Source organism: Staurois parvus, unplaced genomic scaffold, assembly GCF_062004578.1.
Source record: "Staurois parvus isolate SC_StPar_1 unplaced genomic scaffold, SC_StPar_1.0 ptg000403l, whole genome shotgun sequence".
In the NCBI taxonomy this organism is placed as follows: Eukaryota; Metazoa; Chordata; class Amphibia; order Anura; family Ranidae; genus Staurois; species Staurois parvus.
In genome coordinates, this window is record NW_028318199.1 from 5,478,278 (window position 1) to 5,504,158 (window position 25,881).

The 25,881-nt window shown below is 41.8% G+C and overlaps 1 protein-coding gene across 1 annotated transcript; it reads right to left on the minus strand.

The window, feature by feature from the left end:
• Positions 1-1,607: 1,607 nt before the first annotated feature.
• On the minus strand, positions 1,608-24,217 carry CUNH5orf15 (chromosome unknown C5orf15 homolog). The gene is made up of 3 exons (XM_089686644.1): positions 24,001-24,217; positions 6,550-7,142; positions 1,608-1,796 (listed from the first exon to the last, which is right to left on the minus strand). Exons 1-3 carry the CDS (start codon positions 24,113-24,115, stop codon positions 1,665-1,667), a joined length of 840 nt encoding a protein of 279 aa, XP_089542770.1. The 5' UTR covers positions 24,116-24,217; the 3' UTR covers positions 1,608-1,664.
• Between the last annotated feature and the right edge of the window lie 1,664 nt (positions 24,218-25,881).

The following is a 25,881-nucleotide window of genomic DNA, read 5'->3' on the forward strand; positions in this document are numbered from 1 at the left end:
ACAAAAAAAAACCCTCAGGTTTTTGACTTGGCATTTGTCCAAGAAACAATTTCCACCCTGCTCTTTCATGTGACTACTACCCAGCAGGTAGTGACGGATTAGAGAATTGAACAAATGAAACAAGAAATTTCTAACTACATTTTACTAGTGTATGGTCAGCTTTTTTCCCCCCTCTCACTGTACATTTGTCTGTCAATCTTCTGCACCCTTTATCTCTTCAAAATTTTTTGTTCACCATCATACACAGTCACCTACCTCTCCTGCACATACCCTTCATTCCCTGTGTATTTTCTCCTGAAGATCCTGCCCCATCTTCCTCCCCTCTGCGTGCCTCATTGGCACCAATTTCCTGCTGCTCTATCCTCGACACCTCTCATCCATATACTTCTACTACTCCTCCCTGTACATACTTCCAGACAGAACAAAGTGCACACCTTAATTAACCATATATAAAAAAAAAAAGGGGAAGAAAAGCACCATTTAGGTCTCTGGCACACAAAATGAGTTGTAGTATGCATTGTTGGCATCTCAAGACAGAATACAATTGCATGAGCAGTAGAGGAACAAAAATGTTTATTCCATGTAACCAAAATGAGTCCACACCAATACAATTTTTTTTTTTAATTGAATGATTTGATGCAAAAAAATACCATAAAAAAAAAACCATGTAAAAATAAAATAGAGTTTTGAGCCGACACCTTAAATTGGTTCTACACAATATAAAAAGCAATGATTGCGTTCAGCAGTTTAGGAAATGCTGTGGGGTAGAAAGTCGCTTTAGATATTAGTATTCTTAGTAACTATGGTGTTGATTGCACAAACATCTCATGGCAATTCTTGCTTCATGTTGCATGGCATGCAATTCAGTTCAAGATATGAAAATTCAGTGCATGTTACTTTTTTGCAGTGCAGTACACAGTAACAAACTTCGTACATAGGTAGGGTGCATTACCACATGCGTTATACAATGTGTTACTTCAATGTCCATGTATGAATGAGCCCTAAATTGAGAGGAGGGGAAAAAAAGAAAAAAGCAAATGCTGCCCTAAAGACACCTATTACTTTGCCCTGCACCTTAAAGCTGAACTCCAGGCTACATGCCGCCTGCCTCGGAATTCCCACTTTGCCAGACTAATCCCACCGATTAAGGCCAGTTCAAGAGCCATATCAGAGTTTAGGATTCTTGAGGAATACTAAGATGTTTTCAGGAAGGAATGTACATAAAGATTAAAAAAAGGAGTAGGCTAGAAATAGTTGAAATACAAAACATGGAAAGGAATATAAAATTTTACATTTTGACCATAGACTCCATTGTAAGCCTAGATTTTTGAAAGTATAAAAATCCATTTACCTCATTTTGGACATATCTAATTGCAAACTAATCCAGTGCTAACGCATTAACACATAGCACACCCACTCACTCGAAAGCATAAAAGAAAAAAAATTGCATGATCCTTGCTAAAATTAAATAGATTCACAAGACAAGACATTAAATGGATAGTGAATTCCCCATAGATTATAAAAGTCTGTTAAAAAAAAAAAACACCATTAATCTGAGCTAATCAACTGTCCAAAATATTTATGGCAATGAATCCCCCCCCCCCCCCCCCCAGAAAAAAAAAAAAACAACACAAGGGAAAGTCAATAATGCTTAAAAATGAGTCTTAAAATTTATAATTATTGGTTCTTTGAAGGGAAGGCATTGCTTCATTCACATTCTGGTCCAGACGACGATAACCTGCATTCTTTGAGCACAGGCTGTCCCTCCATCTTCTTTTCTGGATCAAAAGGAAGATCTGAAAAAAAAGTAGTATATATGTTAATGCAGATTTCTCATCCCTTTTTCCAGTCAAAGGCCCCCTTTAAAAATTATAGGCAATCTCAAGGCACCATATTCTAAAATGTAAAAAAAATAAATAAATAGGTTTTACCTAATGCAACATCCACACATTTAGGACACCCACCATTAGAGGCGATTTATTCTTACAATGCAAATACCTTTGCACACTGGTACTGACTAGTATGCCAATGTTTCTCTCCTCCCTCACTCAGCTAATGTTTATCCCTCTCTGGTGCCTGCACAGCATCCTTGTGACCCCAGTGCTGACAAACATCCTCCTTATGAATCAATGATGTCATTGATTTAACCCCTTCACGCCTGAGGGTAAAAAATCTAAATGCCTAAGCACAATTTTGCAACCGTACATAATCACACCTACTTTGTACATCCAGGTGAATTATACCATGTTTTTTTCAGCACAAATTGGGCTTTAATTTGGTGGTAAATGGTAATTGATATCTTCTGATTTTTTTTTTTTTTATTAAAGGAAAACTGGCCCAAAATAGTAAAAAAAAAAAAAAATTTTTTATTTAGCTGTGTGTTACTACCATAACAAGAACCACCCAAAATAAATTCTCCAGCTCTTGGAGATTGCAGCGATACCATATATGTGTATGTTATTTGTTGTTTGTACCCGTAGCACAGCCCAGAAACAATAGTGCGCATTTTGTTTTTGGCTTTGTTTACCTAAAAAATACCGACACCAATTTTTTTTTGTAAATCCTGACCTTTGACCCAGATAACCCTGGCACTGAACTAGATCAAACCTTGCTCAAGGTATTTTTTTAATATTTATTTTTACTTTTTTTACAAACTCTCTATGCCAGGAGTTGGAGAGATAATTATTAATATTATACAGGATTTATGTAGCGCCAACAGTTTGCTCAGCGCTTTACAACATAACGGGAGACAATACAGCAACAATACAAGAGGGATAGGAGGGCTCTGCTCCTTGGAGCTTACAATCAATGCATCTCTCTTCTCCATTCATAGAGAAAAAACAAGGGGGCCGGGCTGCACAGTGACTGATCATTGTGATAGCCAATCAGAGGCCATCACAGCGATCATGTGACCCCGGAATCGTTAGAACGGGACCCGGGGCTCTCAGTGACACCACGGTCCTTGTGCGGAGAGCACGCAGTGCAGCACACTCCCAGCACAGACAGGTACACAAAAGCCCAGTTCCGTGAGGCCGCATATTTGTGTGACGTCGGCGTCAAAGGGTTAACCAGCATCTGTAAGGTTATAATGGTGCACAATGAAAACCTGTGGCTTTGTGCAACTAAAAATGCAGGCTTCATCCACCTGCTGGCTTGTGTACACTTTGTAGGGACTTTAAAGTTTTTTTTCCTGACGAGACCCCTGCAGAAACCTGAAGGCACCCTGGTTGAAAAAAGGCTGCGTTAATGTATTAAACTTGCAATTATGCTTTTGCATCAGAACAAAAAGACATTTAGGCTGCTGTCATTTACAAGGATACAATAATTTTAAAATTTTAACTAAAAAAAAAGAAAAAAAAGTGATCACTTCTCAGAAGCCTTCCATGCAATATAAAGGGTCCTCCTGTCCTTAAAGTGTTACTAAACCCACAACAGTAAAATCAGTCTGTACATGCAGTAAAGTATGCTTGTTATACTCTGTGGAACCAGAGTTAATCCTCTGCATTGTGTAAAGGATGTTTGATCCTGTCTTCTCTGATACTTTCCTCCTTCCAGTGCCCCCCTCATCTCCCAAGATATATAGTGTGGAGTCACCCAGCAGTTTGGGGTGTATTGCTAGAGAAGTTTTTTTTTTCTTGGGAGAGTGCATGTGACATACATAAGGTATTTTAGTAAATATAAACTACTACATCTGGTCTCCCACAATGCACAACACAAGTACAATTATTTAGCAAATGCAGGGTCCTGGGTTTAGTAACACTTTTCTGCAATAAAAAGGCTACTTTAGTTCTGCTCTAAAGGCATGCAATGCACTTTGGGAACTGATTCCTTAGGCGAGTGTGAATGTTTTTTAGCCAAGATCCAAGCACTGAGGGAGGTGGGACAAGGACAATAAAAGATCAACCCATGTACCAGGTCACAGATGGGTTAGTGGTCATAGCTGGGGCCTGATGGCTTATGACTGGAAGCTGAGGTATTAATGCACATGGACATGTGGAAGGGATAATTTCAGAAACTATGTTCAGAGTAATTATGTTTACTGTAAACTATAGGTGGTAGGATAGGAACACCAGATTTCAAAAGCCAACTTTACTTAGCTGTACTCCATGCTACATGATGCTAAACAGGATCCCATTCTTGCAACAAAACACTGAAGAAAAGTGTGAGTCCTTTAAAGACATCTAGCATTCATCAGTGCATTCCACTGGGCAAAAAATATGAAACAAGTTAAACCTGGGTACCTGGGCAAAATATAGATAAAATCACGTCCACAGACCTCTCTATACTACAGCTCACCTCCTCGTAGAATGTTTAAATTATAATAAGGTTGCAATAAGGCTGGCCATACATTATACAATTTTCTTGAGATTTTTGCTTTAGATTCACCAAAAACCATATAATAGGTCAAACCCAAACACTTTTAGTTGTATCCAGTTAGGCAGGCCCTTGCACTACACAGTGGAAGGTAAATCTAAAGGAAATTGGACAGAAAATTGTACAGTGTATGGCCAGCCTAACTGTTCTTCATAAATCCATGCTGGTTACAAATACTATTTTGATCAGCAAATCCCTTGGTTTGTGGGATGAAGGGGCTGTCTGTGTTATTTTGTCAGTCAAGGAAGCATTGACTATGGGAGTGTTAACCCAGGATCCACAATTGCTCCATGCCATGTTCAAAAGCCAGAGAGTTTACTGTAAATTTTTTTACCATTAGACCTCATGAGAGAGGAGATTGTCAGAGTATACACTAATCGTAGTGACCCGGAAAATACCTACTCATGGAGTACGACAGAAGGTATTGCCAGGTTATGAGAGATGGGTTCTGGAACTAGCCAAGATCCCAGAATAGATAGGCACAGATATGGAACCCTTTAAAAAACAACCAAGCTGGGGTTGCTAGAGGAAACTAAAACAAAAACCAAGGCAGTAGATCAGATTAAGGCTAGGAAGGAAGAAAACAAGCAGAAGAGAACAGAAGGGACAGTATTAGAGAAAACATGGGGTACAGAGAAAACCAGGCTAGATGTCTCTTGGACACAAATGTGGATGGACTTCTTAAAAGGCAGGAGTACCTAGAGAGGAGGCAGATGGGATTTCTACCGTAGAATTGCTGTAGAGGTGGTAACAGTGGGGTCATGGTCAAAATCCGATCCTAGTGAAGATAACAGCCTAGATTTAGGGGAAAGAGAGCAGACCCCCTCCTGTTAGTCTCAAACTCCCTATATGGTGGTGGTTAGGATCCACCCAGAAGCATTACTGCATCTAGCTCAGCCTTTCAGAGATCTGCCTAATGCACCAGTGAGCACTGGAGGGGCTGACTAGGTGGAGACTGACAGTACTGGTTCTCTGCTCAGTTCTCTCCCTCTGCTCTAAGCAATCAGCAGTGTTTGATTGCTCAGTTCTCACTGTAGAGGTGGTGGGGGGCCTAGGTGGCTATGTGAGCATAAAGCAAAATTAAGAAATGTAATATATTGCCGCTTACCAATCATTAAATGTGGTGTCTGCATTAGCTTCTCTCCCCCCCCCCCCCCGGTTTCACCTGGTGATCTGTAACATCTACTGTAAGAGTGCTCTCATTCTGGATGAAGGAGCACAAGGGCACCTTTGGACAGCAGCATTGTCAGTCTGAGTATAGGAGATAGCAGATTTACTTAAAAATGTATGCCCCCAGCTCACACTGAGGTTACAGTAACATTTTCTTCTGGGATAAAGGTTTTACAAGAATAAAAGTTGACCATTGTAAGCGCCCAGTCACTGGTAAATGATTTGTCTCAACACTCAAACTAATAAATTTGCAGGAGAGCTTGTTCCGTTGAAAAATAGATTTACTGGCTAAACTAACCAGTTGAATATAAAAGGAAAGAAAGCCTAAATAAGAAAATTAAGGAAGCTATCACATCTAAGAATTGATAAATTGCAATATGCTTGCTTTTGGGTTTAATAACATTTTAATGCTGGGTCCACACTGTTAGGGTGCAGTTGATTATATCACATGGTACCATGCATTATGCTAGGGCAGCCTACTCATGAGAAAGGGCAGCCTGCCTACAGCACCATAAAAGGTGCATGTACCTTTTTGTAATGCACTGCACCACAATGCATGGTGGTGTATTGCCATGTGCTGCAACACTCATCCATTGCCAAGGTGGATAGGGGGGTGACATTAATAATGCATTAAAGCACAGCCCAACAGCATGAACACAGTTTAAATAAAGAAATTACAGCTTTAATCTGGCTGGCAACACAACTCTGACCTGTAGAAGTTTGGGTTCCAATATAAACTCGAAAAATCCAGACCATCTTGTACACAATCAGCAATAAAGTGTGTGTAAACCACAATGTGCTATTCATAGGTTAGGTAAGCGAGCAATGTCACCATATAAAAGACCAGGTAGAACAAGGTAGAAAAAAAAAATGTAAAGATAATTAATGCATCCATCATATTTAAGGAAGGGTTGAACTTCAATTAGTTTGTTTTTTCTTCTTGATTTTACATGTGCTTCAAAAGCAGGCATACCTATTTTGGCTACAGGTGAAAATAAAACCTACCTTTCTTTTGTTGTGGTAAGCAATATACACCACAGCAATTAAAAGTCCAACTAGAACCAAGTGCAAAAAGAAGTGACTGTCTTGATCATAATTGTTCTCATCAGGTCTAAGTTCATAATCATTGGAATCTGAATCATAGTTTACATCACCGGGCTCTTTGTAATTTGTTTCAGCTCTGTCTAAGGTGTCCTTATTTTTGGATATGTCATCTTCCTTTTCAAGGCCATAGCCGTCATCTTCATCATATTCCTTGGTGTTTGGCAAGTTAGTGCCAACTACATGTTTTGTGTCAATCAGGCTGTCAGTCGTTGGTTCATCTGTATGATCAGCTGAAGTTTTTAGTTTTACCCATTTACTGAGGAAAGGTATTGTGGAAATCCCCCCATTCTCTGCCACCTGAGTGGTGTTTTTCTGTGTTGGTGCCGAGGAAACAATGGTGACATGTGGATGAGTACTTGTTTTTACACTCAATTCACTTTGATTTTCACTCTGGTTTTTTCTAGCAGTTGTGAGATTTGTGATGCGTTTTGTAAATGCGGAGTCTTCTACAATATTAGGAGTAGCAGAAGAAGCAGTGGGTATGGATTCTGTACCTGTAAAAGAAAAAAAAGGGTATATGCCTTGTGTAAAACATTAAAATGGAGTCAATATCCAACAATTAACACTTATAAAAGCATGAGGCTTGAGCAATGAATGTGGTGATCATCTGGACTGGTGATCAACAGAGGAATTTATTCAAACTGGGAGCAGCCTGAATCTGAAGCAACTGTGCATGTTCAATCCGCTATTTTCAGGTTGTTCTGTTAGGCTTTAAAAAAAAAAAAAGAAAAAGAAAAAAAAAGAAAAATGAATAGAAGCTGGTGATAGGTTGCCATGCACAGCTGCTCCAAATTCCGGTTGCTCCAGTTTTTGTAAATGTTCCCCAGTGAGTTATGTCAATCAGCCAGATACTAAACCTTTACCAGTATCCAATACTAAAAAGGTAGAGACATACAGTGAGGAACAGAACAAATTCACATTGTAGGTGCATTTCCACTCAGACAGAATTTAAAAAAAAAAAAAAAAATTCAGGAAATCACATTGTATGATTTTTAAAGAGTTTGTCTTGCACTGCTGAACATAAGTATTTGAACACCTGAGAAAATCAGTGTTAATATTTGGTACTGAAGCCTTTGTTTGCAATTACAGGGGTCAAACGTTAACTGTAGTTCTCGACCAGGTTTGCACACACTGCAACAGGGATTCTGGCCCACTCCTCCACACAGATCTCCTCTAGATCTGTCAGGTTTCGGGGCTGTCGCTGAGCAACACGGAGTTTCAGCTCCCTCCAAAGATGTTCTATTGGATTTAGGTCTGGAGACTGGCTAGGCCACTCCAGAACCTTGATATGCTTCTTACGGAGCCACTTCTTGGTTATCCTGGCTGTGTGCTTCGGGTCGTTGTCATGTTGGAAGACCCAGCCACGACCCATCTTCAATGCTCTGACTGAGGGAAGGAGGTTATTGCTCAAAATCTCACAATAAATTGCCCCATTCATCCTCTCTTTAATACAGTGCAGTCGTCCTGTCCCCTTTGCAGAAAAGCACCCCCAAAGCTTGATGTTACCACCCCACATGCTTCACAGTAGGGATGGTGTTCTTGGGATGCAACTCATCCTTTTTCCTCCAAACATGCCGAGTGAAGTTTAGACCAAAAAATTCTACTTTGGTCTCATCTGACCACATGACTTTCTCCCATGCCTCCTTTGGATCATCGAGATGGTCATTGGCAAACGTCAGACGGACCTGGACATGTGAGGACTTGAGCAGGGGAACCTTCCGTGCAATGCATGATTTGAAACCATGACTGCATAGTGTTCTACCAACAGTGACCTTTGAAACTGTGGTCCCAGGTCTCCATGTCATTGACCAGCTCCTTCCTTGTAGTTCTGGGCCGATTCCTCACCTTTCTTATCAGTGATACCCCACGAGGTGAGATCTTGCATGGGGCCCCAGTCCGAGGGAGATTGACCGTCATCTTCCATTTTCTAACAATTGCTCTAACAGTTTATCTATTTTCACCAAGCTGCTTGGCAATTGCCCCGTAGCCCTTTCCAGCCTTGTGGAGGTCCACAATTTTGTCTCTGGTGTCTTGACAGCTCTTTGGTATTGCCCATGGTAGTAGTTGGCGTCTGACTGTGGGGTGGACAGGTGTCTTTAAAGAGCTCAGATAGGTGCTACTAAGTTAGATTAATGAGTGGAGTAGAGGTGGACTTTTTAAAGGCACAGTAACAGGGCTTTGAGAGCCAGAATTCTTGCCGTTTCTTAGATGTTCAAATACTTATGTTCAGCAGTGCAAGACAAATTCTTTAAAAATCATACAATGTGATTTCCTGAATTTTTTTTTTTTTTTTTTTTTTTTTTAAATTCTGTCTCTCAGAGTGGGAATGCACCTACAATGTGAATTTCAGACCCCTCCATGATTTCTAAGTGAGAGAACTTGCAAAATCGCAGGGTGTTCACATACTTCTGTTCCTCACTGTATATTTCTACATGGTGATCATGTCTCCCCTAATCGCCTCTCAAAAGAGAATACACTCAGTTCTGCTAATCTTTCCTCAGAGCACCTCCATGAAGTCATCACTGCATATTCTCTGGAATTCTTAGAAATTACAATTACTTGCATGTCAGAAGTGCTTATGTGCAAAATTGATTGCGCTACATGTGTTCCATCTTGTTGCACATATTGGAGTAAGAGCAATAATTCTAGGCACATTATTCATGGTTAATGCTGAACTGGTGACCTTGTACGGGCTTTTAGAGTATCGGCTAGAAAAATTTGATACTGAATTCCATAGTCATTTCATGGGTGCACAAAATTTTAAAGGATCTATTTGGCATCTACTCCATGGAAGTTATCTTTTGCAGTTCACCAAAAATTAGGTAATATTTCACATTTCTGTCCACTAAAATGAATGTTAAAGTGATAATAAAAGCTAAAAATTTATTTCAATGCATTCCTTCCATAAAAAAAAAAAAAAAACAGCATTGAGGAGGCCAAGTCCCACTTGTAAGTCTACGGAGTGCGGCTGTGTGCCTGCCCCTCCATATAAAAAACGGTTTGCTATGGGGACACAGAGGAGAAGCCAAGATCACTGGGCCCAATATCACTGCACAGAGCAGGCGAGTATAAGGGGTAATTATTTTGCTGGAAATTTGAGTTTGATAAACCATTACCATAAAAAATTCACACAACCATTTTATTCCTCTCTGCTTTTAGGATATATACACTTAGAAAACAGCCATTTGTATTGCTTCATTTGTGTGAAATCCCCGATATCCTGCCAGTTCCACTAACACTTGACCACACTAGGCATGAGGGAACAAATTAGAGGATTCCTTGGGTATCAAATCACGGCACCCATGGGTCAGCAAGGGCACACGCAGCCCCCCAGCCCATGAAAACTGCAGGAGCATGAATTACGTGTATACACACGTGATTTGGCACAACCGTGCCACCCTGTAGTATTATTTCTGCTATAGGGCGGCGCAGAAGTGGTTAACCGCCTCCCACCCGCCATATAGTAATATGATGGACGCAAAGCGGTTCTCTCGAATGGGACAACGTCATATGACGTCCTCCCATTCTAACCGTTCATGCGCGGCTCCTGGAGCGCAGCGATCGGCAGTGCGCTGTGTCCCTCGGACACAGCAGATCACCAATCTACGGAAAGAGCCAAAGATGTTGGCTCGGTCATGTGATCAGCTGTGTCCAATCGCAGCTGATCATGTGTAAAACAGGGAAATGCCAGTTATTGGCATTTCTCTCCCCATGAGGTGTCAGGCTGACAGCTCATGAGGAGAGGAGAGTCGGTAATCGGCATTCCTCGGAGAGAACATGTACACAAATCATCAGAGCACTGATGATCAGTGTGCCCTTATGATCTGTGTAGCCCCAGCAGTGCCAGCTCAGTGCTCATCCATGCCGCCTAACAGCGCCCATCAATGCCCACCAGTGCCACCCCATTAACGCACATCAGGGAAGGAGAAAAATCACTTATTTACAAAATTTTATAACAAAAACTAAGAAACAATTTTCAAAATTTTCAGTGGTTTTAGGTTTAAGAAAAAAAAACCCAGAGGTCATTAAATACCACCAAAATAAAGCTCTATCTCACAAAAAAAATTATAAAAATTTCATATGGGTACAGTGTTGCATGACTGCACAATTGTCATTCAAAGTGCAACAGCACTGAAAGCTGGAAATTGGCCTGGGCAGGAAGGGGGTATAAGTGCCCTGTAGGCTAGTGGTTAAACTTGTACAAAAACAGACGGCTCTGGCAGCGAAAGGGACAAAGGATAAGCTGGACACTCCTTTCCTGACAAGCACCCAATTGGTGCACATTATACTGCAAGGTCTCTCCCATCCCTGCTAGGCCCCCGGGTGCAGTGCTGGAGAGAGGCAGGGAGGGGAAGGAGGAGATTAACAGCACAAATGTTAAAAATATCTGCCATGAAGCCCCTTTTCATATTAAAAGCCCCAGACATTCCTAAAAGCACCTCACGTTTTGGTTAAAAAAAAAAAAATTTTTCTCAGGGCAAGTAGATTGTCATGAGGGACAAAGTAGATTGGAACCTTAATTTAATCCCTGGACAAAAAGCATATCTTGCAGCAGTCATTGTACCTGGACCATATGGAGCAAGCCTGAGAATCAGAGGTGACAAAGTCTAACTTTAAAATTGTTCTAAGTCGCAAGGTTTTTTTTATCTAAATACATTATCATTATTGTATAGTTATTGTACTGTCGCATGTTCTGTCTCCCATTGTAATGTACAGCGCTAAGCGAACTGTTGGCGCTTTATAAATACTGTATTATAATAATAATTACCTGCATTAATGTAAAAAACTTCTCACTGTCTGCTTCCCCTTTCACCTCCCTAAATACCAGAGTCCTGTATCAATCTAGTGCTGTGCTCGTTCTCCCTGGTCTCAGTGCAGATTGATAGAGAGCAGTCAGCTCCTGCTGCTGTCAATCAAATCCTGTGAGGAGAGAATGGGAGGTGAGGCTGAGCTTGGGATTGGGCCCCCACAGCACGTGGCAAGCTATGGGGCCCAAACACAGAAGAGGAAGAGCCAAGAGTGCTGGCGGGGGACCCCACAAGGAGGTTCAGAGGAGTACACAACAGGCAAGTGTAAATTTTTTTATTTTAGGTAAAAACTTTGGATACTTTACAATCCCTTTAACCCAGGGGATAATGTACTACTTTTTGTCCGCACAGCTAAAAGCAAAATACCTCGCTAAATTGCAGGTCCCTTTTGAATTCATGGAGAAAATTAAAAAAATAAAACTCATCTGGGGAAAAGGAAGTGCTGATCTTATAAAGCCAAAGGACAGGGAAACCCCTCAAAAAAAAAAAAAAAAAAAAAAACTGGCCCCTCAACACCCGAAAGCTGAAACTATTAGTGGCCCAGATAAGTGAGACAAGAGGATGTGGGTATGTGGTATTTCCTCTGGGATTTCTGGTCTAACCAGTTACTCGGATGACCTAATTAAGGAGTCAGGTGTCTAGGTAAATATGTGCAGAATACCCAAAGCTAGGAAGGCAGCAGTCAGAGAAAAAAAAACAAAAAAAAAAACAAAAGCTAGATTTGGGAGTGACAGGAATCCAGTTGTGGCTGGTCAAGTCTAATAGGCCAGACAGAAGTGTAAGATTATGTAATGATTTCAGAAAAACGCATAGCATGTCTAAATGTGATGGTTATCCACTGCCAAAGGTTGACAAACTCATATATAGGTTCAGTAACACCCAGTATATAGCACCTTGAGATTTGACACAAGGCAACTAAAAAATACCCTATCCCAGTACAGCTAGAGTACTGACTAGGCTGTGTTCTCATGCCTAGTGTGGTCAGTTTTTAGTAGAACTCGCAGGATCTCAGGGATTTCACACAAATGAAGCAATACAAAGAAGATACATTTCCATACAAGTACATGATACAGCAGGCACATATCAGGAGTATGAAATTTTGGTTTTACATTTTAAGGATTGGTGATCTGCATTACATTTTTGTAAAAGTTTAATACCCCTTTAAACCTTTCACTGCTAGAGCCATTTTTGCACACTGTAAAAAAAAAAAAAAAATCCGGGAGGATTAGTTAAAACTCCGCAAACAAGGCCATGGCTTGACGCATGGAGTGGTAGCAACTACTCTGCACAGCTCCCGGCCCGGACCTCCACTGCAGGCTTCCTCTCTCCCTCACAGGCTTGCCATTACAATCCCCTTGGGGAGGAATCGGCACCAGACCCCACGGAGAGCAACAGGGAGCCAGACCGGCATTGACATGAGCCGGTTTTTGACCCGATCCTCGGCCAAGGCCTCGGGCACCCCAGCCTCCAAGATGGCACCGGCACCTCTCCCCTGCTCATCCCCTGTGGATACAAAGCTCCATACAGAAGGGCAGGTAAGCCCTCAAAGCTCCCTCTCTCCTCCTGGGGATCCTGTTATAAAGGCACAGCAAACACAGGGCACAGAGATCCCGCAGCCCTCCCCAGCATCTCTGCTCTGAGGGTGGCTGGGATCTGCAGTCCCACATGCAGTCCCTGCATACCTACATGAAATCCCCTCCTACAAAGGCAGATTTTGAGCTTTATGTGAAATGTATTGAAAGCACATACAAGCGGGAAATGTCTGTGCTTAAACAAGACATTTGCGTGCGCATGGAAGAGATTGAAAATACCGCCAACTGTGTGTAACGCTTTACAAAGCCACGAAGAGACCCTTAACTCCCATACGGTTCTTATACAACAGCTCATGTACCAACAGGATGACATTGAGAACAGGAACCACCGTAACAATATTCGGATTAGTGGCATACCAGAAACCATTGCCTCTAAAGATTTGGCCGCAGCAGTTACCGCCATCTTCAATCAACTGCTCCAGCAACCTAAAGACACCCATATTGAGTTGGACCACATACATCGCACGCTGGGCCCCAGGAATCCTAACCCATCTTTTGTCTGTGATACTCTGCGTAGGGTCCACTACTTTAAGGTCAAGGACGCCATTATGCGTGTGGCCAGCACGTAGGACACCATTCTATTCAGCGAAGTAAAAGGTATGCGCTAATAACAAAACTTATACAAAAGGTGTATATCATCCAAAAAACATTAGTGTTTTAAATAAATTATAGTGTCCAAAAAATATATATATATCTTCAGTGACTTGAACCAATTGTGAAAAATCCACCACCAAAAGGAGATTAAATGAACTCACCAGAGCTAATGGCTGGTCAGATTATAAACCAGCAACAGCGCTTGTGCTCTGGGAGCAACGAACCAAGCGCTGTTGCTGGTTTATAATCTGACCAGCCATTAGCTCTGGTGAGTTCATTTAATCTCCTTTGGTGGTGGATTTTTCACAATTGGTTCAAGTCACTGAAGATATATATATATTTTTTGGACACCAATTTATGTTTGGACACTATAATTATTTATTTAAAACACTAATGTTTTTTGGATGATGATATACACCTTTTGTATAAGTTTGTTATTAGTGCAAACCTTTTAATTAGGATTATTGTTGCCAAAATTTAATTTTGGGTGGGATATGCTGCTGACATTTTGGTGTTTTTTGTAAGTGGCGCTTTTTTCTTTTTTAATTTGGTATTCAACGAAGTGCCAGTGATGCTCCTCCCTGACCTTTCCTGCCAGACTCTAGCTATGCGCAAGGCTCTGCACCCTCTCACTCAGATGATGCAGGCTTATCCGCTACCAGTGGTGGTCCCAGTTTCAACTTCATGCCTCCCAGAATGGTAAATCTGCTCAATTCCGCACCCTTGGGGCTTGCCTACATTTCTCGGTGTGTTCAAGCTACCTCAGGTGTCCTTCCCAGATTGGCCCTTTCAATTACCGACCCCTGGCCTTCCATTCCCCTCATCCTGGCAGCGGTCTGATCGCAAGAAGCGTTCCAGATCTTCCTCCCAAAAGATCCCTATCTGCATGAATTGGGAGATTTTCCCTTTCCTCCTCTTCCTACAGTTTTTGCACATGCTGTAGGTTACTTCTATTAGATCTGTGCCTTATATTTGTACCTTTTTTTAGGTTCTGGGGCTGTGGCCTACGGCTGGTCCCTGGGTTCCGCCACTTGCCGTGACGGGCAGGGACGCCTTCGACCCTAGTCTCAGGGGCTTTAGGCCCTTCCTTTGTCTCATCCACACCCCATCATTACTGTGCTCTGTTTATGTTTATTTGTTGGGGGCGGGGGCCTACTTTCCTCATTCAAGATCTAAATTTGAATGACAGGAATATTCACCTGACAGAACATTGTTGGAACTTTGCTACATGCTACAAATCATCATCCAATTACTTTTAAAACAATTGGACAATTCCTCCGAATAAGGAGAAATTGCTCAAATATAAAACGCAATTCCAAAATGAAGCTACATCTATGTATAAACAATTTAGAGATAGAGGATATCCCCATACACTTAGAAAAGCAAAAGGGAGAGCATTAAAAGCCCATAGAGAAACTCTAGACACGAGGACATAAGATCAAACTTCAAAACTTAAAGGACTTATTCGATTCATTACTAAATTTAGACAAAAATGGCAAGATGTAAAAAATACAATGCTAAAGCACTGGCATGTACTGACAGCCAATTCTATTATAGCCAATAAGTGGGAGAAAAACCTTCAATGGTGGCATGTAGGGCAGCAAATTTAAATGACTTATTAGTAAGATCAGAATATAGAAAACCAATATCAAGTAACTGGCTAACTGAACCTACATTTACTGGTATGTTTCCATGTGGACATTGCCAAATTTGCCCCCATGTGGATAAAAACCAACAACTTTTCAAACTCTGGGAGAAAAAATTTTTACAATATCCATAATTTCCTTAACTGTTCTAGTTCCAAGGTCATATATATGATTGAATGTCCATGTAAAAAACTATATATAGGGAAAACAAAAATGTCAATTAAGAATTCGCATAGGTGAACATTAGAGATATTAAATCTAAACAAACCTAAAGAAAATGGTAGAGAAAATCAATTAGCTCAACATTTCAAAAAAGTCCATAATGGACGAATTGATGGTAAACAGGTAAAATGGTAAAAGGTATCTTTTCCCTTAACATCTCCCCAAGACTGTGATTTTGACAAATTATTACAGAAAGAAAAATTCTGGATATACACTCTAGAAACTTTGGTTCCAAAAGGTTTAAATATTGAACTTAATTTCAAGGTATTCTTGGATTGAAATTGAGTAATTCTGAATATTTGCCATGTTAAAATAATTCTTCCATTAGGGTAGATCATTTACTCTTACTGATACAGTGAGGAACAGAAGTATTTGAACACCCTACGATTTTGCACGTTCTCCCACTTAGCAATCATGGAGGGGTCTGAAATTCACATTGTAGGTGCATTCCCACTCAATTAAAAAAAAAAAAATTCAGGAAATCACGTTGTATGATTTTTAAAGAATGTATTTGTATTGCACTGCTGTACATAAGTATTTGAACACCTGAGAAAATCAGTGTTAATATTTGGTACAGAAGCCTTTGTTTGCAATTACAGGGGTCAAACGTTTCCTGTAGTTCTTGACCAGGTTTGCACACACTGCAACAGGGATTTTGGCCCACTCCTCCACACAGATCTCCTTTAGATCTCTCAGGTTTCGGGGCTGTCGCTGAGCAACACGGAGTTTCAGCTCCCTCCAAAGATGTTCTATTGGATTTAGGTCTGGAGACTGGCTAGGCCACTCCAGAACCTTGATATGCTTCTCCTTGGTTATCCTGGCTGTGTGCTTCGGGTTGTCGTCATGTTAGAAGACCCAGACACGACCCATCTTCAATGCTCTGAGGGAAGGAGGTTGTTGCTCAAAATCTCACAATAAAATGGCCCCATTCATCCTCTCCTTAATACAGTGCAGTTGTCCTGTCCCCTTTGCAGAAAAGCACCCCCAAAGCATGATGTTACCACCCTCATGCTTCACAGTAGAGATGGTGTTCTTGGGATGCAACTCATCCTTTTTCCTCCAAACACGACGAGTGAAGTTTAGACCAAAAAGTTCTACTTTGGTCTCATCTGACCACATGACTTTCTCCCATGCCTCCTCTGGATCATCCAGATGGTCATTGACAAACTTCAGACGGGCCTGGACATGTGATGACTTGAGCAGGGGAACCTTCTGTGCAATGCACGATTTGAAACCATGATGGCGTAGTGTTCTACTGACTGACCTTTGAAACTGTGGTCCCAGCTCTCTTCATGTCATTGACCAGCTCCTCCCTTGTAGTTCTGGGTTGGTTCCTCACCTTTCTTATCAGTGATACCCTACGAGATGAGATTTTCACCAAGCTGCTTGGCAATTGCCCCGTAGCCCTTTCCAGCCTTGTGGAGGTCCACAATTTTGTCTCTGGTGTCTTGACAGCTCTTTGGTCTTGCCCACGGTAGTAGTTGGCATCTGACTGTGGGGTGGACAGGTGTCTAAAGAGCTCAGACAGGTGCTACCAAGTTTGATTATTGAGTGGAGTAGAGGTGGACTTTTTAAGGCACAGTAACAGGTCTTTGAGAGCCAGAATTCTTGCCGTTTCTTAGATGTTCAAATACTTATGTTCAGCAGTGCAAGACAAATAAATTCTTTAAAAATCATACAATGTGATTTCCTGAATTTTTTTTTTTTTTTAATTCTGTCTGAGTGGGAATGCACCTACAATGTGAATTTCAGACCCCTCCACGATTTCTAAGTGGGAGAACCTGCAAAATCGCAGAGTGTTCAAATACTTCTGTTCCTCACTGTATACGGACATCTTTTAATCTTTTTGAATGAGTCATGATTTTTGATCACTGGGGGAGCTGTACATTATTCCCAATTAACCTCTCACAACGGCCGCACACAAATGTGTCTGGGCCTAGACACCAAGCGGCCGTACATTTGTGTGCAATTAAGAAAAACGTGCTGAGAGCGTGCGCCCCGTGCACTCCCAGCACACGTCTGGTACTCATGAAAAGGTCCCGATCTCCTCTTTCAATTGGGACCTTTCCCGATCATGTGACCGCCGTGACGGCGAATCACAGTGGTCACATGACCCTAAAACCCCACCCCACCTCCCAGCTTCTGAAACCCTTAAAGGGCCAGGAGGCACTGGCGCCAAGGGGTTAAGTTACAGGGTATTTAAGCAGCCTTCACCATCTCCTCCCTATTCTGAAGAAGTCTGCACTGATTGGCGGACAAAACACATCAATGTAATATACTGACATCACACCCGGCAGCAACATCCCACGTGGACAACACCATGGACTGGTGACAGCGGCCATGTTACTGTGCCATGCGATATGCCTCATGATCTGGCGGGAAATCTGCACAAGGAATACTCGTGATATGAGGTTTGATCATTACCCTAATGGGAACTGTGTGAATAATCCACTCTATATCTACAACATGATAATCAAGTTTCATTGTGATGAGAATCTATTTCCTGGTAAATGGCTAGGTCATTAGCCAGTATAACAGTGGTGAGTGGGGTGCATCGTTAAATCATTAAAATGTTACTGCACACCTCATTTGAAGTTTTGCAATTTATTCTCAGCTTCACAATACATTTGCCATGAGGTTTATCTAGAAGGGATAAAGATATCTAAATATTTTCACAATACAGTTGTGACCAAAATTATTCAACCCCCAATGCTGTAAAGGGGTTTAGGGACTATAGTGTACATTTGGAATTGTATTCAGAATCAAATCCTACAAGGACGTTGTAACTACCCAAATGCAACTAAAATGACATCAATTGTTTATGTAATACAGTAGTAAATGGTTCTTATGTGGTTTCTTCATTGCCACAATTATTCAACCCCTTAAAGACTACCACTCTGAAGAACAGAGGTTCATACAGGTGCTTTCCATCAGGTATTGAAAACACCTGTGGATGTCACCGAGCAGCAATCAAGCATAATAAGCACCAATTAGGCAGCTTTAAAATGACTGTGATACTCAGCTCCTTCTAGACATTTACTGGTGTGGTTACAAACATGGTGAAGGCAAGAGAATGGTCCAGGAAGACAAGAGAAGAGGTGATTTCTCTTCACAGGAAGGGCAATGGCTATAAGAAGATTGCAAAGATGTTAAACATACCAAGAGACACCTTAGGAAGCATCATTCGCAAATTCAAGGCAAAGGGCACTGTTGAAACGCTACCTGGTCGTGGCAGAAAGAAGATGCTGACTTCGACTGCTGTGCGCTACCTGAAGCGTAGAGTGGAGAGAAGTCCCCGTGTGACTGCTGAGGAACTGAGAAAAGATTTGTCAGATGTGGGTACAGAAGTTTCAGCCCAGACAATAAGACGCACACTGCGTAATGAAGGCCTCCGTGCCAGAACTCCCAGGCGTACCCCCTTGCTGTCTCCAAAGAATAAGAAGAGTCGACTGCAGTATGCCAAAAGCCATGTGGACAAACCACAAAAGTTGTGGGATAGTGTTCTGTGGACTGATGAAACAAAATTAGAACTGTTTGGGCCCATGGATCAACGCTATGTTTGGAGGAGGAAGAACAAGGCCTATGATGAAAAGAACACCTTGCCTACTGTGAAGCATGGTGGAGGGTCAATCATGCTTTGGGGCTGTTTTGCTTCTGCAGGTACAGGGAAGCTTCAGCGTGTGCAAGGTACCATGAATTCTCTTCAGTACCAGGAGATATTGGATGGAAACGTGATGCAGTCCGTCACACACCTGAGGCTTGGGAGACGTTGGACCTTTCAACAGGACAATGATCCCAAGCATACCTCCAAGTCCACTAGAGCATGGTTGCAGAGGAAAGGCTGGAACATTTTGGAGTGGCCATCGCAGTCACCAGACTTAAATCCGATTGAGAACCTCTGGTGGGACTTAAAGAAAGCAGTTGCAGTGCGCAAGCCTAAGAATGTGACTGAACTGGAGGCCTTTGCCCATGAAGAATGGGCGAAGATACCCGTAGATCGCTGCAAGACACTTGTGTCAAGCTATGCTTCACGTTTAAAAGCTGTTATAACTGTAAAAGGATGCTGTACTAAGTACTAAGATTGAATGTCACTTGGGGGTTGAATAAAACTGATAATGCTGTGAGCACAGAAAAGACATTTGTGGTTATTTCATTATAACTGTTATGTTATATTTGTCTGACCTACAAGTGCCTCTTTAATGTAAATGTAAGCAAGATGACTGAATGATCAAAAGCAATGTCAAACTGGCCAAAACACTCAATTTCAGTGGGGGTTGAATAATTTTGGTCACAACTGTATATGAAGGATTAATCCACACAGTATTCAAGCCAAGAAGGAACATGGGACAGTATGACTTTTTCAACACTGTATAATTCCATGGGAACTCCTTCCTGCATTCTACAAATGGACATACTCATTTCTTTTTTCAACTTGCATTTTTTTTGCAGTTCTCACGCATCCTATGATCATGCATATCTAGATATATACTTGGCTAATTTTTTGTCTTACTGCTATCACTGTATACACAGGATATATATGTGTACAACACAGAGCCTTGTGATAAACAGCTGAATTTTGGCTATTTCTGCTAATATGCTGCTATATATCTCAACCAAAGTGAATACCACTAGAAATATTCAATGTTGCAAACCGGATTGCTCGTCTTTCATTGTTTTTAATGTGTATTCAGTGATTGTATATGTCACCATCCACGGATATCACCTTTTCTCCCAAAGGGAATAATAAAAATGTGATTTTACATATAAGCTACATTGCTTGGGTGTTTATTACCTAGTTCGGTAGATGGCTTATGGCAACTACTACTTGTTATAATTTTTTGGTTTACACCCACAACTTTAAATAGGTGCGATCTTTGAGCTTATTAAATAGGCTACCCCACATAAAACATTAAAGTGGTATATCTAGATTTCTAAATATTCTTTACAAAGTACACCAAGCTGCACATGCACAGGAGTGACATTATCCTGTGCCAACCAATAAGGGTTGAGGCCAAATCTCAGCACCTGGTAGAAGTGCCAGGTGTTGCATGCAGACACCCTACATAAGAGTAGGAGGGTGCAGCAGCCGCAAGGACAGATGCTCATCCCAATTTAAAAAGCATTCAGGTGAATGGACCTGAACATACACTGGGGTAGACTTACTAAAACTGGGGCACTTCATCTGTTGCAGCTGTGCATATGGTAGCCAATCAGCTTCTAACTTTAGCTTGTTCAATTAAGCTTTGGAAATTTAACCTGGTAGCTGATTGGTTTCTATGCAGAGCTGCAATGCCGTCTTGTTTTTTATGGTGGTGGAAGGTGGTTTAACAGTTTTCTGTATAGATTTTGGTAAACTTAAAGAGTTTTTTTCTAATTGCATTATTGTGTATCAATAGGTCAATTTATGCCCCAGAGGCTCAGTTATATGGCCCTTTTGGTGGATTGCGCTGTTATCTTCCTCTTTTCTACACCGAGTTGCACCAGATTTTGCACTCTAGCTTTAATAAATAACTCCCACTCCCAGCTCAACCTTCATGAACACAGCCCATTCAGCTCAGTGCTCATATGCATGAGGCCTACACAAAATGGAAATAATGATCTGAGGTACCCCATAAGAACTAGAGCCAAAGAACATGACTGAATAAAGGGAACAATCTAATTGGCTGCTATGGGGAAAGACATTTAGCGATTCTCACACTCACAGATGCACATTAATGCTTAGAATAGGAACGGTAAACACCTTTTGTCAGTTTGTCTTTGGTAGTCCCCGTTACCTTGTATAGATTCCACTACACTTTGTTCTGGAATCAAAACAGAAAGTTGAGGATTTTCTCTTACCTTCACCAAAAAATGGCCCAAGCAGGTGAGGGTTGCCTGCAAATAGGAAACTGTAAAGCTTGGACCAAAGTTAAATAATGCCCTTGCTACAGGTGTAAACAATTTACATAGCTCATGAAACCTGACTGAAATCCCAGAAAAGATTTTACATTCAAATATTGCATTACAACCGCTATAGCCATTTGGAAAATCATTTTGGATCTGTCCCCTTGACTTCAACCTGGTGATAGGTGGGTGTAAACAAATCAAAGTCCATTTACACTCGACAGTCCATAGGAATGCATAGAACTTCCAATCAGGTCCGCCTGAAAAACTGACAGGTAGACCGAATTGGAACACCTGTCTGAAAGAGCCAGACCCAATACTGAGCAATCACATAACCACTGATCACACAGTCTTCTCGAAGCAGAGAGCAGTGACTGGTCTCCACTCTGCTCCTCCAGTGCTCACTGGAATGCCGGGCACAGCCAGCTTCGGTTCTCAGACGTGCATTAAGATGCGGGACAAGCTGTCACTCAGGCAGCCAGGTGGATCCCAACAATATGGTCAGGATCCTTCCAGAGCCTGGACTGGATCTTTGATTTCTTTGGTAAGCACAAGCATTTTGTGACCCACAAGAGAAGCATGACCAAAAAAAGCTTTGGCCATACTTATGTTTTAATCTTAGTGGTTTCAGGAATAGGAAAAGAAAAGGGGGATTTTAACATGGGGCCGGGCCCCCTCCCCCCCTTTTCTTATGGGACTGTGGCATGTGAAAAGCTTTAAGTTTCCCCGCTGTATATATACGGTAGAGAAACTTACAGCAAGTCAGCAGGTTTTAGTCCCCACCCCCTTTTGGTATGCGGTTGAATAAAAACCGTAAAGTTTCAAGCCCCCCAACAGCTATTAATATAATGGGGAATTTTGTAGAAAATGGAAGTTTTAAGCCCCCAGTGCACCTGGGGAACACCTGGAAGTCAAATTAGCCAATTAAAAGAGGACTAGGGGAGATGAGGGGGCTATAAAAGGGGGGTTCCGTTCACAGGGTTGCAGGCACCTGAGAGGCATCCCTGTGGTGCTCCCCTCCCACGCACCCCTTCTGTTGTCATGGCCAATTATTATTGGTGAGGTCACCTTTATTCAAAGGACGATGAGTGAGTCTTTAATTGAAGTGAGGTTGGATCAATAGATAGGTATGGTTAATAAGTTGTGTTTAATATGTACAGCTTAGAGTCGTAGTGATCAAGTTGGTGTTGTGTAGTGATACTTTAATCACCTGCCAACCGCACTACAGCCAAATGACTGCTACAGCGCGGTTGTCCAGTTCTGGGAGGGAGTCATGACATCCTCCCAGATTGCACCCTCAGCGGCACGCACCTGGTGATCTCCATGATGAGTCCTACAGACACAGCTGATCAAGTGATGAGGTAAAAGGCCAATCACAGCGGTCATCTACCACGTGATCAGCTGTGTCCAATGACGCAGATCACTGAGTAAATACAGTTACCAGCTGCACGTTCCTCACATTGTCACAGAATGAGGAAAGTACTGCAGATTGGCACTGATCATCAGTGAAGGAGAAAAATTACAGTTTGCAAAATTTTATAATAGAAACGAAGAAAAAAAAAAAAAGGCTCTTCAAATGTCTTGCTTTTTTTTTTTATAGTGTAAAAACATAAAACAAGTGGCAATTAAATACCACCAAAAAGCCATTTTTGTGGAAAAAAATATATAAAAATTTTGTATGGGTACAATGTTGCATGACCACACAATGTCATTTAAAGTGTGAGAGCACTGAAAGCTGAAAATTGGCCTGGGCAGGAAGGGGTAAAAGTGCCCGGTAGGCAAGTGGTTAAGAATTTTTTTTTTTTTTTTTTTTAATATTAATACCGATTTAATATGTACAAAGTTCTTATAAAACATACTATTTATATCAATAAATACCAATAAAACGGCCATGGCCAAGGTATTACCAAAAAATAAAAGTTGTATGTCTTTTATTTGATTAAAGAGTAAGGGCCGGTTCACATTATAGAATCGCAGTCCAGAAGCGTTCCGGGTGAGTTTTTGGCACATTCCAGTCCATTTTTTTCTCCTCTTCAATTTAAATAGGGACATGGGCAGTCCAGTGCATTTTTAATGTGTTTTACTGCATTCCAGTACAATTCTGTGCAGAAAAAATTAAGCATGTTCTAAGTTTTTTTCTGCATCCGGAACGCACTGGAACTGCAAGCACTGATGTGAAATAGGACATTGACAAACATATAACCTACTTTCTGTGCACTTTGGATGCAGAAAAAAAACTGAAACGCATGTAGTGTGAGCTGGCCCTAAAGCATATTGTCTACAGTCCCATAGGAGTTTCTATTAGAAGATACCCTCGACTTTCTATGGCAACTGTAAACATTTTAATTTTCTCTTTCCATTTCAGTGACACTCACCTATATTCATCCAGTAATTACAAAAAAAAAAGTTTAACTTTTCCATACATTTTATAAAAAGAAAAAGAGAAACAAGTACTGTAAAAGCTCAGCAGTAAAGTTTCCACTCAGCATTATACAGGAACTGTAGTCCAGGTAGAGCCCCTCCCACCCATATAGGACACTTCTACGGTAATCACTTGGGTACATTTACTAGCTGCCTAAAGTAGCCGAATTTCCGCTGTGAACTTACTTTCTTCCACTACTTCAGACGGAGTCTGCCTGGTGGCCGCGCTGAGATGAAGCAGGAGCAGCAGCAGCAGCCCGGCTGCGTTCCGAGGTCCCCACGGCGTATCACGGGCAGCCATTACAAACAAGGAAGCGACGTGTTGTCGCTCGCTCGCACGCACACACAAGGCTGTAAGACGTCACAGGTACACACAGGCTGCTCCTACTTTGTCCACTGAGTAGGGAAGTTGTGTGGCTAATGGTATTTATAACGTCCGCTCCACCTCTCGTCAGCTATTCACCAATGAAAGTGGAAAGTGAGGGGAGCTGCCCCTCCCTAGGGAAACTGTGGTACCCGGTACTCTTGCTAGGTTTACTGAAAGTCCTATCACGTAGTTCTAGCTGAAATGATTTTACTGCACGGGTGGGATCCTCACACAAATCTGAAGCAGATGTAGAATCCATATAAAATCGTGTTACTAGTTGGTGGATCTCTCAGTTATATTTATTACTATGAAATGTTTAGGTTTCTTGAAGGTTAAATAGAAAGGACGGTAGAGCACCAATCATTTTATGTATACAGACAACTGTGGCTGCAGGGCTGATGTACATTTTTGCAGTGCATTGCAGTTACAGCATGCTTTTTGCATAAGCGTGTTGCAGCTCCCTTGGTTTTGAAAGTCACCCCAGAAGGCAACACAGCTGAGAGACACATGCATTGCTGCACACCACAATCCACACAAAAATATGCATTTAACCGTGTTCACACTAATGCGGTGCGGGACACTGCATGTAATTCACACAAGAATCGCACAGCATTCTTGTGCGAATTACATGCGAGGTCTGTGCGGTGCAATTTGAGCCATACATTTTGTATGGCTGAAATCACATAGCATCCACACCAAAAAACGTGCAGGACTCTTTTGTTACCCACACCCGAATCACATGCAATATGATTTCTGCCAATCGCACTGCGTTTTGAGATCTGGTTCGGGGTCTCATTAATTTAACATTAACACCCGTAACAGATCGCATGTGATTGCAATGCGGTGCGGAAAATGCACAAATTCGCAGCATTTCCTGCACCGTATCAATATGAACCCGGTCTAAAAGACATAAAAGTGCTCAAAAATAAATGTGCATTACCTTCTTTTAACGTGTTGACGTGCATTATAATGCACATTAAATTGTTATGCATTTTGCAGGTTATTTTCTCTGACATCACATCTTTTTCCTGACAGAGGCAGCGACAGAAGAGAGACAAACACATTGTTTATGGAGAGGCATTGGTAAATGGGATGTCTGCCATAACAGCCTGCAGACTTACAAACTCATCTTTTTTCTATAAGCCCTGCCATTGAGACACCTCACTAGCCAGCTTTCCAACAAACTGTGGGCAGGGTAACCTTTCACACAGAGTGCATTCATCAATGCCCTGGACCAGGCCCAGACTGGGACAAAAAATAGGCCTGGCATTTTGGACTGAGCCGCTCCAACCTCAAGGACTCTTTCCTCAAAGCTGAGTGGCAAAACGGCTATGTCAGTAGGTTTTTATTTTTATTTAATTTTTATACAATTTTATATTTTAGTTTTTCTAGAAGAGAAAGAAGAAAAAAGAGAGAGATGGAAAGAAAGAAAGGAAGGAAGGGAGAGAAAGAAAGGGAGAGAAGGAAGGAAGAAAGGAAGGAAATAAGGAGGGAGAGAAGGAAGGAGGGAGGGAGAGAAGGAAGGAGGGAGGGAGAGAAGGAAGGAGGGAGAGAGGGGGGAGGGAGAGAGGGGGGGGGAGAGGGGGGAGGGAAGGGAGAGAGGGGGGGAGGGGAAGGGAGAGAGAGGGGGGAGGGAGAGAGAGGGGGGAGGAGGGGAGGGAGAGAGAGGGGGGAGGGGGGGAGGGAGAGAAAGAAAGAAG

Excerpts from the sequence above, each read along its gene's own strand:
- CUNH5orf15 (XM_089686644.1), bottom strand. The coding sequence starts at position 24,115 with ATGGCTGCCCGTGATACGCCGTGGGGACCTCGGAACGCAGCCGGGCTG. Across the intron at positions 7,143-24,000 it reads GTCTGAAGTAGTGGAAGAAA|GTACAGAATCCATACCCACT; the intron begins GTAAGTTCACAG and ends TTTCTTTTACAG. Across the intron at positions 1,797-6,549 it reads CTTACCACAACAAAAGAAAG|ATCTTCCTTTTGATCCAGAA; the intron begins GTAGGTTTTATT and ends CTTTTTTTTCAG.